The sequence below is a fragment of the Rattus norvegicus genome, chromosome 19, assembly GCF_021556685.1.
Source record: "Rattus norvegicus strain SHRSP/BbbUtx chromosome 19, alternate assembly SHRSP_T2T, whole genome shotgun sequence".
Classification (NCBI taxonomy): Eukaryota; Metazoa; Chordata; class Mammalia; order Rodentia; family Muridae; genus Rattus; species Rattus norvegicus.
Genome location: NC_141552.1, coordinates 45,864,467 through 45,884,788, shown reverse-complemented (window position 1 = coordinate 45,884,788; position 20,322 = coordinate 45,864,467). Strand labels below are relative to the sequence as shown.

Below are 20,322 nucleotides of genomic sequence, written 5' to 3'. Positions count from 1 at the left end.
CCTGTGATCAAGTTTGAGGGTGGAAATACAGAAAACAGAGTGAGGGACTGAAAGGGGACCAACCCCCTCTGACTTGACAAAACCACCTTGGCAAAAGTGTTGGGTGCTTATTTCTTAAACAACCGTGCAAGAGTTTTCAAATGGAGAAGAAAGAATTTGAAGAAGCTCCGGGCGGGGGGGGGGGGGGGGGGGGGAGACTCCGGATGATGATGGGGGACGGTTATAGGAAAGCAAATGCTGAGGTGAATGTGGCAGCCTCTGAGGAATCCAAGAAAGGTTCTGGGTATCGAGAGTCAGCAAGGAGTGGTGATGAGTAGCACGAAAGAAAGGAGAGGACGATGCTTCTGAAGAGGAAGGTGTGTGGTCCACACCCAGCCTCGCTTGTGTTTCTACAGAACTGTGGATAAGGGAGCATCTTCCTAAGGAAAGGCAATAGGAGAACTGGGTGGCTCAGGGTAGAGCAGACAGGCAGAAGTAAAGTTCCAGCTGGTTCTGAGAAGCCTGAACTATGAGAGCAGAGCAGAGGGTCTGTGGATGACAGCGTGGCCTGGTGAATGCAGAGCCTCCCAGTTTACGTGTCTTCGGTGCACTGTCTAATTTAACACTAAAGCGCCACCTTTCGAGTTTAAGAGACCCATCTGAAAGCAGACCAACGCCCCTACGAGGTATTTGTCAGTGTCCTGTGTAGGTCCTGGAACTCAGAGCTTCAGCTCCTCTAAAGGTAATGCCTGCCTGCTCTCCTGAGACCCACTCACTGGCTGCTGCTGAGGTAGGTGTTGGCAGCAGGAGGCCTGTAAGGATGGGACAGGATGGTGGGCTCCCAAGCATGGGGCACGCCTGGGAGGAGGGTCCATTCTACAGCTGCAGATGGTACACTCTTGCTTTATTTTCAGTGAATCGATGGCCAGGTCAGGGTGCAGGCCTCCCAGGTAACCATAGGCCAGCCATTCACTAGTTGTACCCGGCCCATCTCTCACACAGGGTGAGTGGGAAGCATCCGGCCCCTCCTCACAGCCCTAACTTGTTCTTCCCAGAGCATAACTCTGTGAAGCATTAAATCTTCAATTTAGTACACGCGATTTTATTCCACAGTGAAACCATGCTACATGCTATTCTTGTTTAGAAAAAAAAATATTTCCTCAAACCATTAGATGGTAGGTAGACTTTAAGGGAAATGCTTCTGCTAATGCCCATCTCTAACTCTCTGCAAATTTGACTACTGGGACTTAGCTCATGCCTGATTCAGTTTGCATCCATTCACCCCCTTCAGTCTCTAACAGCCTCTGATGTCCTTTTCAACTACCTGAATTAATGAATTAGCTTCCAACTTAGTCAGTACTTTCAATTCTGAAAAAGCAAAATGAAAAAGGAGGAGTTTTTTCTCAGGATCCTAAGGAGTGTAGGATCACAGAATCTGCAGGTTTTGGGCGGCTTGCTTTGCTCCTCTGAGATAGACTTCATGAAGCCAGCTCTTAGGCACATTACATTTCATAATGGATGGCCAGCCTCTCAGAGGACCTAGGAACTATAGCACAAGAACCCCACGTCCTTTGCTTAGAGAGGAAAGTAGACTGACTTCAACCTTATGGCTCTCCACTCCTCTTCAGCATGTAGGGGCTGGAATTGTTCCAACAGACCTGCTGTACTTAATAAGTAAATTCAGAAATTCCGGGCAGACATCCAAAATCCGAGGATCCGCTTAAGTTCCCTTTAGTTGTTGATTTGTTTCAACTTCTAAAAAAAAAAAAGTTGGCTGAGAAATCGAGATGCTACACCTCAGTATATATATTTACAACAAGAGAATGTAAGTGTTGATATTATGATATACCTCGGCATATATATTTATAGCAATAGAAAGTGAGTGCTAATGTTATAATATACCTCAGTTTATGTATTTACAGCAGCAAGAACATTTAAGTGTTAATACTTGGACATGAGATGATCTGACCTTGATTCTTTGACCATGAAACTACCAGAAATAAGGTGGTCTCTGGCTAATCTAGTTGGCATAAACGAATAGTATCACCATCAATATGGCACACTGTCCTTGAGTGGTAGATGATATTTTCATGTACAGACAGCACCACCGCATAAGTATTCATTGAAAGAGACTTCCTGCGAATGGCTTTGGTATTTTAAAAACCTGTTAGTCTGTGGCGGGGCGGCATAGCTTGATCTTGGCAAACTTCCAGCTCTCTCTGAAAGTTTCAAATTAAAATGCCAGTGGTTAGTGGGTTTAATGCTGGTAGTTGGTGGATTTAGATCACTGGTAACTTAGCTGTTATTGCCATCTTCTTTTAGTTTTTTTTTTTTTTGGTTCTTTTTTTCGGAGCTGGGGACCGAACCCAGGGCCTTGCGCTTCCTAGGTAAGCGCTCTACCACTGAGCTAAATCCCCAGCCCCTTCTTTTAGTTTTTTTAAACTTTTAAGAAGAAACCATTTCTTAGGGACTGGAAAAATGGCTCAGCAGTTAAGAGCAAGTGTTCTTGCAGAGGACCCAGATTTGGTCCCCAGCATCTATATATTGGAAACTCTATTCTTGGGATATCTTGCCTTCTTTTGAACTCTGTGGACACCAGACATGAATACGATATACATACGTAACATTCAGACACATAAAATAAATAAACCTTTTTCTTAAAAAAAAAAAGCAGTTTCTTATATAATGGGTGGCATTTAACTCTTAATGTTAAAGTCAGATATTTAAAGTCACAACTCAAATTTGGCAAGCCTCGGGAACGTGTGTGGTGAATCTTAGAGATTTGCTTTCCTACAAAAACAGATGTAATGAATTGATAAGTCGACAGCCTCAGAAATTTAACTCATAGAGATAGCTAACATTCAAATGGTGGCTGATTTGTCAGATAATTCATTCACATCTTTATTTGTGAAAACAAGATTAATTTGGAGACAGTGGTATACCTGGCTTCCTGGGGCTACACAAGCGACACATGGAACTCTCTAGTAATTACTCAAGAGTGCTAATGTTCCAAGACATCACTATTTATGTCATTTACAAAAAATGAGTGAACGGGAGTTTTAATAAAGCAGTCAGGACGTAAGTTCTTCTAATATAAGTTTTTATATTAGACACCCACAGTGTTGATATCATTGGACATGTCGTCATGAGGGCTTTAACTTCTAAAACCACAGTTCTAGGTGTCCATAGTTTTAAAGCCTACATGTTGCCACTTATCAAGCATACTGGAAAACAAGCAGCAAGCTGCCTTTCAATGATGTATCTTTAACAGCAACACTACCGACATGCCCTCTTTCACCTTTTGTAATCTGTCCTGCCAGCTGGCTCCTTTCAACAGAGCATGGGTTTGGGCACAGGAGCACATAGCTACACAATGCTGTGAACCCGGAAGTGTTCCCTCCTGGGTGGGGTCTGACTACGGAACCCAGGGCTTTGTGCATTAGACAAGTCACTGAGCTACAGACTCAGCTCCCAAAACAGTCTTTGTAAGCGAACTTTCTGTTTCCGTGTCAAACCTACCCACTTAAAAACGAAACAAAACAAAAAGGAAGACACACAGTCCTTCATTTTCTATTTCATCAAAGTTAAAAGTGAACGTTAGCTCTCACTGGAGTGCAGACAGTGTTGATGTTGGCCCTGCATACAGACAAACCAATGCATACACACACGCTTCTACGTGATGTCTCCATAGTCAGGATCTTGGGCAGTCGTAGAAACTATGTCTTCAGCGTTGTCCCTGTGGTATGTGGCCAATTCCCCATGGGGTCTGCAATTAAACCTAAGTATGAAAATACTGTTTTCCATGATGGGCCCCTCTGTCCCGTGGTACTGAAATGTGTCTTCCTGCCTCCAAGGCACTGGTAAGCTAGGATTCAGAAGACACTCCGAGGACAGTCCACGTGCCATGTGGGGCATGGCATCTAGAAGGTAGACACTGAAAGTGGGTTTGAACTACTGTTTATTTATTTTATGCTCCGTAATAAGGAACCCACTTTCATTATTTCCTCACCTATGAAGTAAGAACCCTAGAAAGCTGTGTGATAATACAGGCGCCAAGACAAAAGGAGCTAATATGTATGAGGTAATAATTCATGTCTAATAGTTACTATTCATGTGTGTGTGTGTGTGTGTGTGAGAGAGAGAGAGAGAGAGAGAGAGAAAGTAAGAGAGAGAGAGAGAAAGACGATGTTTGTCATGTATAAAACTGCCATATCTATTCATAACCACAGTGAACTAAGACATAGTCCAGCCTCACAAGCAGTATGTGAGTTTAAAATATCTGAAGCTATTGAACTGCAAAAATGATAAAGCTGTGTTTTTCACACATGGATTTATGTTTGTATTCCTTAACACAGTTCCAAAAGATGGCCTCAAGAGCCAGGCTGCATTTGAGGAGATGAGGACAAATTACATCAAAGAACTGAGGAAAATGGTCACCAAGTGTCCCAACAGTTCTGGACAGAGTTGGCAGAGGTTCTACCAACTGACCAAGCTTCTAGACTCCATGCATGATGTAAGTAGATCTCCACGAAGTCAGTGTTCAGTGACTACATAAGTACACATGCACACACACGCACACACACACACACACATACACACACACAAACACACACACATACACACACATACATACATACACACACATACATACAGACACACATACAGACACACAGACACACACACATACACATACACACACACAGACACACACATACATACACACACATACACACACACATACATACACACATACACACACATATACACACACACATACACACACATATACACACACATACATACACACATACACACACATACACACACATATACACACACATACACACACATATATACATACACACATACACACATACACACACAGACACACACACAGACACACATACACACACATACATACACACATACACACACATACACACACATATACACACACATACACACATACACACACATACACACATACACACACATACACACATACACACACAGACACACACACAGACACACACATACATACACACACATACACACACACACATATACACACACATACACACATACACACACATACACAGACACACACACAGACACACATACACACACATACATACATACACACACATACACACGCACATACACACACGCACGCACATGCACATGGGAATGTGCACACACATGCAAGCACACACACAGACATGCACACACATACACACAGGCACACACACACATGCACGTGCACATGTACGCACACAAATGCACACACAAAAGACTTGACACAACAAAGACAGACAACTGGCTTCACATGGCTGTGGAAAGAATTGAAGCATCCAGAGGGAGACTGCAAGAGTTAAAATCCAGCTAAAGTGCCCTTTCTTTGTCTAACCTTGGGGGAGAGCCTGTGTACAGAAAGGGTATGGCTCTGTGCCCTGGACCATGGAAGGCTCTCAGATTTGCTACAGGTGTCAGATAGAGTTTCACATTTTTTGTTTGCAATTTAGGAAATGTTTGGTTCATAAAAATGTTTGCTTTAACATTGCATAAATAATGTCCATCTTCCACAACTATTAATCTAACAACCCAATCTTTCAAAAACATTATTAGTGGTCCAGAGCCAGCTTGGATCATCTCAGTCTTTGCCAAAGGTTGAATCCTATATCCATCATTCTTCATAGGAGGCATTGCTCTTGTTCTGGGTAAATACAGAACATGGATTCTGGGCTTGTTTCATCAATCAAAGATCTAGCTGAAGTGTTGGTTACCAGCTTCTACAAAACACCGAGCCAGATAACTGTTCCTTGTGTCCCATCTCAAGCAGATTTTTCCAGCTCTTGCTCAAAGAATTCTCTATGGTTATGCTCAATGGCTTCTTCATATTTGAGAAATTTTCCACACTTTCTTTTGAAGAATTCATTGTCCAGGTTTGGCTTGTATGGTTTAAATTATAGATTACTGTACTCTGGGGAAAGAAAACATTGACAGACTCAGTGGCCAAGGTTATAGTAATACTCCTATGGAAACGGAAGTCAGTTTATGGCCCTGCAGTGTTCTTTTCTCTGTGCTGATGGCCCAGGAGCACAGGTCACTTTCTAGTGCTTTGTTTGGGGAATGCTGCTTTCTCTGAGCTTTTCCAATAACAAAAGGCAGGCTTCTCCAGGTGAGCTCAGAGATAAGTAGATGTGGTATTATGGTGTGATTGGAAACATCTTAGAAATGTAAGGTGATGGTTGGCAAGGCTCCTGCCTCACCCTGAAGAAAACATAAGAGGTTTAGAACAACTTTCTGAGGTCCGGTGTTATTTTGGCTTATTACTTGCAAAAGGTCAGATGTACCTTCCCCACTGATCTCATTGAAATCCCTCCTTAGTAGAGATAACAGTAGAATCTTAGAGTTCATTCTCAGTGAATTCTGTTCACTGTGCAAAGACAACAAGTACTATTAAATTTAGTGTGTGGACCTGGAGACATGGGTCAATAAGTAGGAGTGCTCTCTAAGCAAACATAAAGAACCAAGTTCAAATCCTTAATGCTCACCTAAAAGTCAGGCGTGGCTATACTCATAGACTGGAAGCTTGTTGGAGCTTACTAATTGCCAGCCCAGCTCTAGGTTCATGAGAGACCCTGTTTTAAGGGAACAAGTAAGAGATTGAGCTGGGTATCCGACATCTTGCCTCTGTCCTCCACTGTAGCTCAGGAATACCTGTGTTGTCCAGGCTGATTGAACATAACTTAGTGTCTTGGGGTTGTATTATTTACATATAGTTGACGTATGATAAGCTGAGCATATCAAAACACATAGTTTAAGTTTTGAAAGAGCCACAAATCCAGGACACTAGCCCAACAACCAGGCTGGTACCATATCCAGCTGTAGATGTTTCCCCTGCCCCTCAAGGTGATGCTCCTGCTCTCTCCTGGCTGGCTGCTCCACATGGCTTCCGTGTTGGCAGGCATTTAGCTCGTGTGTTACAGGGTCACATCGAATTGTGCTCTGTAGAGACATTTTCGTGAGCCTCCTTCAGTAGACATGGCTGTGTTGAGGCTCATCCATGCTGTTTGTGTGTTCAGAAGCTCTAGAGCGCTCTGTTTTTTGGGGTTTTTTTGGGGGGGGGCTTCTGCATGGTACACCACTGAGTGAATATGCCACAATTCTGATGGATGGGGTTAGACATCTTTTTGTACACTCATTTGATGAGTTATTCGTTCTAATCTTTTGCTCTACATTTCTTTAAATTTTATTACTTATTATGTTTTTAAAGGTTTTTAAATAGAGTAGCTACACACATTATTATTATTAGATGTGTGATTCGTAATCTTTTCTGGTCTGTGGCTTTTCATTATATTTTCTTGAGGAAAATGCCTTTTGAAAGAGGTTTTCTGTGGATATGCACTTGCTGTGCAGTGTGTGCAGTTATAGGCCAACCTCCAGATTGGTCTTCAGCTGCTGCCTTGCTGGAGACAGGAACTCTTGATTCCTAACATGGCACTCTAGGAGAGTAGACTGTGTCTGCCTCTCACGTCCCTGGAAGAACTCTGGGATTACAAACTTGCACCATGTACCCAGTTTTTCTGTGGCTCCAGGGGCCCAAGCTGGACCATCCAGCCATCTTCCCAGCGTCAAAGTTTTTAAGCTCTGGCTTCTGTTACTACAGCACATGTATGAAATCATCAACTTGTAAAAAGAAAGCAGTTATTTTGCTTCACCATTTCAGGGACCCCCATCCTGGCCTGCTTGGCTTGCTGCTTTGACTGGCACCATAGCAGCATATCATGGCAGAGGGTGTGTTGCAAAAACCACGCAGAGTTTAGGGAGCCACAGAAAGAAAGAGACTTGGTTCCCACATCAGCTTTGAGTGCACACTTACCTCCAGGGAGCTACAGGCTTCTCCCTCAGCCCCACCTCTAAAAGCTTCTGCACTTCTCTCTGGCAGCAGGAACCAGGGACATTGGGTGACAGGCCTGTCACGGGGATGCCATTGGCCGATATTTCCAGCAAAGGAGTCCGAGGGCTGTTGCTAGCTTTACCACTCTGTTTTAGAGCTGTGTCTGGAAGTCCTCAGATCAGCCAAGGCGACAGACCATTGTCTTCTTTCCACAGCCCTGTCCTTCCTTGTATCTGCTGTTTTAGAAACATTTTCATGTTTCCATTTGGTTTTCCCCTGAACATTTCTGTTTCCTGCAAACAGAAGAGTAAATTCAAATCACCTTATTCTACTTTGATGGAAGGTAAACGTGCTTTTTGGAACTGTGTTTATCCAGTAATATTTTATTTTACGATATCAAAAACATTTGCTCTTTAAAGTGGTCTGAATGAGTCCTCTAGAGCACTCCCTTTATTTTCCAGTTCATGATGAAACCCTGGGAAATGCATGGGGATTCTAGAAGAACACTGGGAAGTACATGGGATTCTAGAGGAACTCAGGGAAGTGCACAAAAACTCTAGAGGCACCTTTTGAACATTCACACTTACTAGGCCTGGGAATACCCACCGTGTTTTCATTTGAGTAGATCCTTGAATCAACATTGTGGTGTTTCCCTCAAAGGAACTAATTGCTACACCACATACTGGCTTTGCCCTTCCAGCCTAGTTCAGTCACTTAGTGGAAAAGAGAGCATTTGTTCTTGATCCTCAAACAAGTAAGAATTGATTACATATATGTGGAAATTGTGCTTCCAAAGCTCACATTGTATGCTGGCTCCCAGGACACATGCCCACAACTCCTAAGACACTTACATATGCCCACAGCTCCCAAGATACATACATATGCCCACAGCTCCCAAGACATATATCCACTGTTCTCAGGAAACATGGATTTCTTCCACATGGTGCACATATGTGTGGGCAGAACTGTGCCAAGGTGGGTGAAAGGAACATTCTCCAAAACACATACTGACAGTTGAGTGCTTGGTCAACAGCTTTTATGAATCAGAAACCCTCTGAACATCAATCTTTCCCCAGAAAGATGTTTCAAGGAGCACAGCTGGTGGGAAGACTCCAGGAAGTAGGGTGTGCTCTGCACTGCTGGTGTTTGGGAATTGTATATAAAAACCAGGTAGATTCTTATTCTATTAGAGAGAATGGACAATCATTTTTAAATTATTACTAATAGACGTAGGACATTTCATGTGGTATAAGTTGTATGTGTCTAATGAATTTATTACTCGTTTCTATGCAGTCTCAGAAGTTAAGGACCATTTATGGTATGGTCTATGGTATTTAGTAAATACAAAAGATTGTGAGTACTATCTCTTGAGGCAAAAATGCCCCTCTCTACTAAATATTATAAGGGTTAAAGTTTTATTATGGTACACAAAGTTCACAAAAATGTGCCCATGCCTAGTAACACCAGTACCAGAGCTCAACCTAATCAGTTTAGCTTCTGTAGAGGCAGACAGTCTTGGTACTGAGGCATATCTTGTGTGCTGTGGGAGCCTGGTGGGTTCACGCATGCATGCTCAGATGGTTATTCTCCTGTTGATGAACCTCTGCTGCTGTGTACCAGGATCAAAGGGGCAAGGGTGAGCAAGATGCCTGTCCTCAGGGAGCTCCTATACCATACCAGCTAGAAGAACATTTTCTGTCTGGAAGTGCATGGCTGTGTATAAGATGAACCCGATGGCACCTGGAGGTCAAGGTGGGCACAGCCTGAATGGTGGCCTCATTAGCAACCCTTCTAAATTGAAATAGCCTCATAGAGAAGACGTTAGAGCCAGCTGTGCTTGGCAGAGAACTCTTGTAGAAGCCACAGAGGCCCAGAGCATGATTCCTAAGGTTTCTGAGCAGCAGGTGGCAGCTGGAACCTCCCAGGCACACTGTGGCTATCCCTGACACCACTGTCTGGTGAGTACAGGCCAACAGCAGCTGCTCATTACAGGCCAGGCTGACCGTGGGAGCAGGAAACAGCTGTGTTGCTCCCCAGGTTCACTTGGACCTTCCCCATCATCCTCTGGAACCCATCAGTTTTATGAAGCACAGTGACACACCCTGAAGGCTGTCTATCTGGTTGTTCATTAAAGGGCCCCGTCATGAGGATAGCTATGTTTAAGCTTTTACACTGCCCCCAGTTTCCTAGGCAAATGCTCGTGTGGGTGACCATCACACCTAGAGGGCATTTGTTTCTGAGCTGGGCAGGCATCCACCTATCATGCAGATCTGTTCCCATAACTGTTGGGAAGGCACTGAGTAGGCTCTCACTGTGTGGTCGGTGTCTGTGGGGCCATGGTGAATGATGGACAACTGAGGTGGCTCTTGTCTAGCCAATCAGAGAGCCTGATTTCCTTCCGTCAAGGCTGGCTGTGAGGCTGGAAACCCAGCGATGTACTGAGAGGCACCACCATGAGATCCAGTGTGTTTCCATGGCCCAGTATGAAGGGTCACTAAACAGATCCTTCTGCTTCCTACTGCCCATCTCGTTAGTAAGTGTCTTTTCGTGCAGGCTTCAGTGCCAGCCACTTCCTCTATGATTTGCCCACACCTGGTTCTGAGATGGAGAAAAAAACCACTTTAAGCATCTTTTACCACGTGCCAAAGTGTGCATGCCAGGAGTGTGGCTCTGCCCACAGTGAGTGTGTCATAATCCTTCTGGTCAGTTTCCCCTCAGAAAAAGTTCTGAGACCCAAATGGGAGCCTGCTGACAGAAATGTGAGTACCAGGGATAGAACAAACATGACCCATGGCCCTCCATCAGAACACAGTTCACACGGACACATCTCTTTCACACTTTGGCATGGACTCCTTCATTCCTAGATGGACCATACTATCAAAGGGTTTTGAGGAACGAATGACATGTGGAGCAACTGCGTAAACATTTATTTTCTCTTTTCCTGTCACCCCACTGACACTGGGATTATTTGATCCCACGGCTAAAGCACCCAGGTCGCCAGTAGAACTAGCGGCAGCGAGGAAGCAAGATCCAAAGCCGAGCAAGTGTTTCGTGTAATTGTTAGCAGCGTCACCCTGACGCCTTCTCTGCGGAGACTGTGACTAAGAAAGATGCTAAATAAAGTTGTTTATAGCAGTCAGCTGAGAGAGCAAAGCCTTACCTCCCCAGGAATCAGGGAGCAAACAGAACAAAGATTGCACTCAGGACCACGTTCCCAGTGAAGATCCCAAACCAAGGCTTGACATGATACTGCTGGCTGGCTGGGCGGTGAGGCCAGTGAATAACACCCAGTCATTTACACTGGCCCCTTTTGGATTTCTCTGGTAGGTAGGGCTGGTGTTTGCATTTACAGGTTCCTGGTTTTAAGTGTGTAGTGCCCTGGGTGGGTTATACCAATGGACGATTGTCACCTTCTGGAAATATGTGGGTATAATCGAAAAGAAATAAACATCCAGGATATTTAGTGCCAGGTGTGGTGGTACAGACCTATGGCCCCAGCACTAGCAGTCTAAAGCTGGAAGATCATAAGTTCCTGGCCAGCCTGAGGTTTGGGACAAGTTAAGGCCAACATAGTTAATAGTGACCATAATTAACAAGGCTAATAGTGACCTGCCTCAAGATTTTTAAATCAATCAATCAATCAATCAATCAATCAATCAATCAATCAATGAATAGCAGCCGGAAAGGTAGCTCAGGGATTAACAAAGCTTTCTGTTTTTAGGAAGCCTGAGCTCAGTTTCCAGCACCCACATTAGGCAGCTCACAATGACTATAACTCCAGCTCCAGAGAATCCAGAGCCCTCTTCTGGCTTCTGAGATAAGACAATATAGACAGACAGATAGACAGACAGACATACACACACAACTTAAACAGTCCCAATGGATCAGAATTTATGATCGATAAAGAAGGAAAAGGTGACTGAGTGTGCTGTAAACAGCCTATTGTCTAAAGATTGGTGATGTCAGATATTGGTAGTTGAAGGAGTCAATCCTTGAAGAGTGCCCCATCACCAGTAGTCTAAAGGTAGCCTCAGTTGGTGGCTTTGGTTGAGTCTCCATTGTTTGTATATCTGAGCATCATTTGAAGGAGGTAGAGAGAAATGATAAGCCAATCAGACAGCAGCTGCTATGCCAATAATCACCCTTACAATGTGGGGCAGTTGACATTTGAACTTATTAAAATCAAGTGAAGTTTCAAAATAAGTCATTTGGTGCCCCCAGCCATATCTTTAAATACACAGCTACTGGCTACTGAGTTAGAGCAGGGAGAACTTTGTTTTCTACAGATACATGGGGGTGGGGGGAGATGGGGAATAGGTCTATTGGGAAGCAAGAGCTGAGATACAGGTGAGATGGGGTAAGCTGAGAGTAGGGGTTCTGGACCATGACATGTCCAGGTGGTGACATGGATGGCTACAAAGGATTTGAGGCTAAGGGACCAGCCGGGTCAGGAGAGGAAGTCCTGCTAGGAAAGGAAGCAGGTGCTTGGCTAACACAGGGCTATCTGTGCAGGAGAGTGGCAGGGGGTGAATTAAGGAGAGGCAACCAGCTTGTTTTAGATTTGAGCTGTTAGAAAGTTCCAGAAGAAATGTCCCCTGAGTAGACGAAGGCAAGATGCTGATATAGACATGGGAGGTAGCCCCAAAAGTGGTCACAGAAGCAGGTGGGTAGACAACAGGAAGAGAGCATAGAACCCACTGGACTAATTGTGACCAAAAGACTAAAAGGAGGAGGTGGCTGAAGAGGGACTGAGGAGTACCACTGGGAAATAATCGACAGAGTGAGTGTGTGCATACTGTGTAGGGTGATGGCCACGGGGCAGAGGTTAGGAAAGACAGCTAGCACAGTTGAGAGAGAGAGAGAGAGAGAGAGAGAGAGAGAGAGAGAGAGAGAGAGAGAGAGAGAGAGAGAGAGAGAGAGAGAGAAGAAGAAGAAGAAGAAGAAGAAGAAGAAGAAGAAGAAGAAGAAGAAGAAGAAGAAGAAGAAGAAGAAGTCCAGTAGCTATGGCAACCAGGATGGGTTGTGGAGAACAGATTGAATTGACTTATTTTCCTCTCCTGAGATTTCCAGTGACTATATCAAGAGTCACAGATCAAATGGGGATAAGAGTTAACACTAAAACAAGTCAAAAGTGTCGCTGAGAAAAGAAAGACAACTGCCTTACTAAATACAAACAGAATGTGTCCTTCTGGCATCTGATAGGATGTTTATAATTGGGCATTTCAAGTGTGTTCTACAACACACGTTATGTTTGGTGCCTAAGAAGTTACAGTAGCTTAGAAAACAACTCTCTTGCAAACAAATCCCAAACAAACATCATTCTACACCTTGACTGCCAAGTGAATGTGAACCAATAAAGGCACACATCTGTGTGTGTGTGTGTGTGTGTGTGTGTGTGTGTGTGTGTGTATTTGTGTGCATGAATGACACCACTTTGCGTCTTTGCATCAGAGGCAACCGTGACAACCAGAGCTGATCTTGTGTCATGTGTGTCATGTGGCAGGATCCCAGACCTGACCTCACCTGTCTCTTTCACAGCATGATTAACTAGAGAGACCATCTAATTTTGGGTTGTATCTCTCAATCTTTCCTGCCTGCTCTTGGTTTCCAGAGACCCACTCTTTCAGCAGTGTTTGTTGTGGTTTGTTTAGGACATCATTGGCTTGTAGAAAATCTAGCCCCTTATCAGACATGTTGTTAACAAATATGTTAACATTTTCTCACATTCTATATTTTTGTTTTGTTTGCATATCAAAATCTTCCTTCTCATCTGCATTTGTGTCATAGCAATAGTTTGCTGAGTCTAATCCTTGGCTGGAAAAAGTTCAAGTTTTATCTGAACCCAGTTTATTAGAGGGGATGGTTTTTAAGTTGGCCTCTCTCGCCTCGCTCTCAACACACAGGACATTTCCCTTTGTTTACATTAAGAGTCTTTGGTCTCCTAGATTAACTCTGAACTCACAATTCTCCTGCCTGCACTTGGACAAGTTACGAGAGCTTCCTGTAGTCTCTGAGAAACAAAAGGACATGTCTTGTTTAGGACAGAAGCAATATTCTATTTCCACCTGAGTCTAACACTTGTACACCATCAGGCCAGCTTTCTGGACAGAGCCTAAACCTGGGAGGCAGGACCCAAAGAGGGCTTGGTTGTAGATCTAACATCAGCAGTCACCCAATATACCTCTCTCAACCTAAACTGAAATCTGGCTAGGAGAGATTTGGGGAAAGTATCTCATTGTTTGACGCCTGTGTTAATAAATCCCTCTCCTTATGCAACCCAAGTCCCTCTGGTTACAGTGTAACAACTACACAACACCCAGATTTTCTGTGGTGTCTTCCTGTCTGTCTTCTCAGTAAATCTATCCAAAGTCACCTGATGTGAAGAGGAGTGAGCCTAACTAGTTCATCGCCCTGTCTTAATTCTTTTCTCTATAAAGAGAAAATAATGGTGATATTTACCCAGAATACTTTCTTTAATCCTTTTCAAGAGAAAGGAATGGTAATGGAGTCATCAGATACATTTTAATAGGTTTGTACACAAAGCAGGGATATAGAAGAACTGTGCCTGAAAAAGATGTCACCTAGACTAGCAAGCCCAGCTTCCCACCTCATGAGATCCATTGTCCGTGGCAGGTCAGGTTTCAGTCTGGACCTCTGTCAAGTCCCCATCATCAGAGCCAATGCACACAGACCACTCCAGAAGGCCCTGACCTCTGTGGAACGCTTGGCAGCTGCTACCTTGAAATTCTCTGTGCACACCTGGATCGGGAGGCCCCATGGTCTCATGCTGTGCCCAGCCCCATGAGTCTTGCCACCTGTGCCAGGTCATGTTGGTCAGAAGAGGAGTGTGGAGAGCAATTTGCACCATGCGGTGCAGTGTTCAGTGTGCCCAAAGGAAGTTCTTGGAGACAGGCCTAGGTAGAGGAGGTCAGGAATGTTTACATTAAGAGTCTTTGGAGGAGGTCAGAGCCACTTTGTGTGCACATGTGCGTGGTGAATGTATGTGTTCATATGTGTATTGCATTCAGTCCCATTTGCATGGGTGTGTCTGTGCATGTGAAGGCACAGAGATCAGAGGTTGACACTTGGTGTCGACTTTCTCTGCCTTATTTTTTGAGACTTGGTATCTTACTGAAGCTGGAGTTCACTGATTCCTTGCCAATGGTTTCGAGGGATCTGATTTCTCTGTCTCTCCAGAACTGGAATTATAGACAAACACGGCCGGCCATGCTTAGCCATTTATGTGGGTGCTGGGGATCAAGTGCAGCTCTTTGTGCTTTCAAGACACGATTGGAAGCTATAGAAACACACACCTGAAAGGAAGGTGAAAATATAGGAATATTAAGACGAACTATGCCTGCAGGTCCTGGGGCCCCAGTCTCTTTGAAATGAAGAGAGCAGGCCATCTTGTTCTCCAGTGGTCTGTCGATGGCTGCCCCTGGCTGATGGGACCTGCTCCTTACTGCTTTAGTGTCTCCTTTAACCAGAGGCTGAAACAAGGATCTAATCGCCTAAACTCCAACCTAATGTTAAAGTTGGTAACATGTCAGCATGAGGTGGTTGAGATTTTTCAGTCCGCTCAGTGTAGTATACAACTGCAGGAACGATCTCGGAAATATTGCAAACAGAATTAGGGAAAGTTCACACTTCTATATACAGTAACATGCCAATGCATTCCAGGCACAACCCTCTCATTAGATCGCTTTGTGCAGCAATGCTCTAATTATCCCTTTATCTTTAAGCTCCCCTTTCTTCTTTCCCATTATGTCATTTTTCTTTGTGTTTTTCACGTGTACAATAGGCCTTATTCACGAGAGGGCGGAGCCATGAGCTAGAACAAGGCTTGAAACACAAGGAAAACTTAAACAGGATGGAAATTAAATAAATTTAAGTACCAAAAAAGCAAGGGGAAAATGAACCCCTCTTGCCTATCACAGCACCGAGATGACAGATTTGGAGTCATTCGTGTTCACCACTGGCTGGAGAGAGATGATTTCTTATAAAATTGATAATAAAGAACCAATTAAAATAGAAGTACAAATAGATGGCCTCCCATCACTGAGAGCTTGCAGAAATGCCCTTGTGTTTGGAGAGATGCTGGGAGGCACCTCTTTCTCATCCCAGTGGTCAATCTGTTCCAGAGCAGGGAATGGGAATCCCCAGGAACTGGGTAGAGCAGACCTGCCCTGACCCCAGGCAATGGTCCTTTCTAGTCTTAGTGGCACAGGGCCTTACCCTGATCTAGAACTCTGGCTTTGGCCCACCTCACAGGGGTCTCCTGATCTGGAATTGTGGGCAGAGTTCACATAAGACAGAGAGCAAGCATTTGTCCCTCAATGCCTCTTTTGTGCTTATCTGATATATTAAGTCTGCAAACTTTTGTCGCAGAAATAACTCTTGGCTCTTGGTCAGACCTAGGAGCCTTCAGGACTCTCCAGAACTCAGCCTGGAAGAGAGCCTGTCTAGAACTCCCAGGGCAGTGGCTCTCTGGAGCCGGGGTTTTCTGACAGGAATCCATGGTAGAGTGGTTGCATAACTTTGTTTACAGTTGGATTTGCTTTGGGAATAGAAACAAACCAACTGCCATGGAGTTGTCATGGGAGACATTCTTTTTAGCCTTGTCACATTTCGCCGAGGTGGAACCAGCCACAAAGAGCAGAGCCACAAAGCCATATTATGTCACCTGTGCACAAGACACATCCCTCCATTCACCTGCAGTGCAGGGAAGGTAGTGGCTGTGAATCCTGGTTTCCTTGTGGTTTGAGACGCTGTTGGTTTGTTTGTTTGTTTGGTTAGTTGGTGTTTGGCTTTTTTCTCATACTTTTGATTGCATATCTTGATTATGTTCTTTCTAACTCCTCTACCTTCCTACCCATCAAACTTCATGTTCTTTCTCATTCTCAGAAATCCCTCTTGAAAAAAACAAAAACAAAAATTAGCAAAACAAGCAAAGCATGCCACAAACGTGGAGTCCATTTTGTGCTGGCCAACTGCTTCTAAGTATGGAGCCTGCCTTAGACTGTGGTTGATAAACCCAGAGTCACTCCACTGGAGAACGCTGATTTTCCCTCTCCTAGTGGGTATCAATTTTAAAAAGCTTTTTGATTAGGGGGTGGGACTTTGGTCCATTCTTCTTCTCCATGCGGGGGTATGCAGGCCTTGTGCACATTGTTGCAGTCTCTGAGAGTTCATATTGTGTCAGCCCTGCCGTGTCTAGAAGACACTCTCTTTGGAGTCATCTGTCCCCTCTGGCTCTTATGATCTTTCTGCCTCCTATTCCACACAGACCCCTAGGCCTTAAGAAGAGGGGTTTGATGAAGACATCCTCTTTTGGGATAGTGCTCCAAGAGTTTCTTACGCTCTGTAAGTTGCCCAATTTGGGGTCTCTGTGTTAAGGACCATCTACTAAGGGAAGAAATTCTCTGATGAGGACAGGAATATAGCAACGTGTCACCAGGAGCCATTTTACTTCTACGTTTCTTTAGCAGAATAATTGTAGTTTTCCTTTAGGGCCCATGACCAATCTAGTCGTGGCTTCTTGGCCATTTTATCAGTGTCAGGGATGGGTTTCATCTTGTGGAGTGGGCTTAAATCCAATGTTAACAGTGGTGGTTACCCCTCTAGTATCTGTGCCACTATTGTACCAGTATACCATGCAGGTAGGTCTCTGTGGTAGGTCTCAGGGTTCACAGCTGAGTGATGTTGGTGATTACTCCTCCTTTCAACACCGTAAATACTAGTCAGTGAGGGTGAAGCCTTTAGTTGGGTATCAGCTTGGTGTCTCCAGTGTCAGGAATGGGGCCTTACTATCGGGTTGTGAAGGGCAACCAATAGCTTCAGCAATAGTTGTGATGTTTGAGGTTCAGTCCATGGAACCCCTCTGGCCAATCACTCAACCAGATGTAACCTATTCCTGGTACTGGGAGGGGGTTGACTTGTCTAGTTAACAGCCTTGTCCTTCCTATTGTATGGCAACTCCATTTAAATTGTCTTCATTTGCCTGTGTGTGTGTGTGTGTGTGTGTGTGTGTGTGTGTGTAGCTTCTGTAGTCAAAGTTTTCCATACAGCCTTTTAAAAAGTCTTCAATGGTGACTACCCCTCCTCACACTGCCTCCTTTACCGAATTAATCTTAATTGAGTCTTTCTAGTCTAGTTTCCCTCTTTCCCCCTTACAACATCATCTTCTATTTCCCCTTCTGTGACGAACGCCCCTTCCCCTGGTTCCCTACTACTTATCTAACCTCTGTGGCTATTCTAAATGAATCACACCTATTTACCACTTTAAAGGCTACATCCACACAGCAGAGAAAACATGCAGTGCTTGTGTTTCTGTGTCTGGTTACCTCACTAAGGGTGAGAATATCCAACTCCATCCATCTGCCTGTGGATTTCATCATTTTTTTCTTAATAGCTGGATATATTTTCATTATTCGTTCATTAGTTGTTTTGCCTTTTCAAGTGATTTACTGTGGTAGGATGCATGCGTTACTACATATCATTTTAAATGGCATTAATTCAATGCTAGTAAGTTCCTTCATACAGTAACACAGTCATCCCCACTATATGTAACCTTAGACAGAAACATTCCATTCTCCTTCTTTCCACCCAAGCAAACACAGTCCTGACTTCTGCCTTAGGAATTTCACTCTTCTGTGTTTGTCTTTCCTTATGTATGGCTTTCATCACAAGCATGTTTTTGAGGTTTACCCATGCTGTGACATGTATCAGAGTCTCATCCTTCTTTACATCTGAATCTTGTGTGCACATGTCTGTGCATATGTACATGTGCATGTTAGTACACACATATACACACATACATATGTCATTTTCTTATCCATGTATTTCCTGTAGGCTTTTGGACTATCTCCAACTCTTAGCATGCTTGAATAACACTACTGTAAGCACTTCCATACTTCTTATTACTTTCTTTTATTCTTTAAGGAGATCTGTGGTCGATGCTAGATTACATGGGAGTTCTCTTTAACATTTTCACAAGTTTTCACACTGTCTTCCTTATGCACAAAGGTTCTGTTTCTCTACATCAAATAAAAAGTTATTTCTCCTCCCTCTTGGGATAGCAGACACCTTACTTGGTCTGAATCTAAATGTGCTTTGGCTCAAATCTCTGCCAGCAGCACCAAGCAGCTCTTCCTGTACTTAAGAGCATTTTGACTTTAGAGAATGATTCTTTAGGTCCTTGTCCCATTTTAAAAATCACTTCGGCTGTCATTCTGTTGCTGGAGTTCCGTTACTATGTTCTAGGCATTAGCCACTTGCTTGGTGCACAACTGTAAAGCACTCTGTCCCATTCTGTAGGGCGCCTTGTCACTTTCTTGTGGTGTCTTTGATGCCTGGCGTTTAGTTTTGATGCAATGCAGTTCGATTTTCAGAGTTGCGGCCTGTGCTTTTGGTGTCAGACCCAAGAATAAACCTGTTTGATTTTGTATGAAGGCCAAGTGCTTTACATAATCTCGGTGGAGCACTTTCCAGTGTTGACAAGTCTATTTCTGGGACACTTAGACTACAGAGTCACTAGTCATTTGTGGCCAGTAAACCTGTTGATATTTTTAAAGTTGATTCTGTGTCTTTTGTCCCAATAGCATTAAAACTGGTTGAATCTGGTTTGGTGCTGGGAATGAAACCCAAGGCTTGCACATTTGAGAACCATCCGCTGTCACCAAACCCATACTCACATGGCTAAACTTGGCTCTTTGAAAGTCACGCTTCCAACTTCCAGTGCTCAGGCAAATGCTAGCTGCTCGTCAGCTGTGCTTCCTGTCATCAGCTGATCACATTGGAGATGTGAGAGTGATCTTAAAAGCACAGGGGGCATCTTCAGTCAGGCTGTCTCTCTCTTCAGCTCCTACACCACTGAGAAAGTAATGTAGCCTTCCCCACAGACCACAGAAGCTGTGGTTTATGGAAGAACAGGACACAGGGAAAGCCTCCAGCCTGCCACTGAATCCAAGGGAGCTGGAGTGTGGTTGGGGTTGGATGCAGGAGCCACAGTGAGGGGTAACAACATTACCTTGTCTACCAACGGCAACAAAACAGCTTTCCCTGAAGACAAATGGCCTGGTCCTCAATCTGCTGCCTCTCTGTATTGATTCCCATCAGCCTCTCCAGGGGAGAGAGAGAAATGAGGACCACAATAAGCAGCAGCAGCAGCAGCAAGAGCCACACGCTCTTAGGAGTCAGGAACTTGTGCACAGACTCCTCCCTCTACAGAAACATCTTCTGAGAACTCAGAAGTGCCCCACAGGCCCAGCATGCTTTCAGAGGACTGGGAGGAAGGCACAGATCCGACAAGATCAGTGTTTCTGGTTGCTTCTGGGCGGCTCTGACGAGGCTGCTGGACTCTGTGCCTTTTTCCTTCTCTCTACTGGAGTCACTGTGGCTCCTGTACCAGGCCCCCAGTCACACCAAAGAGCCTAGGGTCTCAA

The 20,322-nt window shown here is 44.3% G+C and overlaps 1 protein-coding gene across 6 annotated transcripts in view; it reads left to right on the top strand.

Annotated features, from left to right (window-relative positions):
• The window catches only part of Nr3c2 (nuclear receptor subfamily 3, group C, member 2), a 344,228-nt gene that overhangs the window by 314,817 nt on the left and 9,089 nt on the right, over positions 1–20,322 (top strand). For all 6 annotated transcript variants that reach the window (NM_013131.3, NM_001395077.2, NM_001429945.1 and 3 more), the window contains 1 exon segment: positions 4,335–4,492. In NM_013131.3, coding sequence (NP_037263.2) covers positions 4,335–4,492 — 158 coding nt within the window.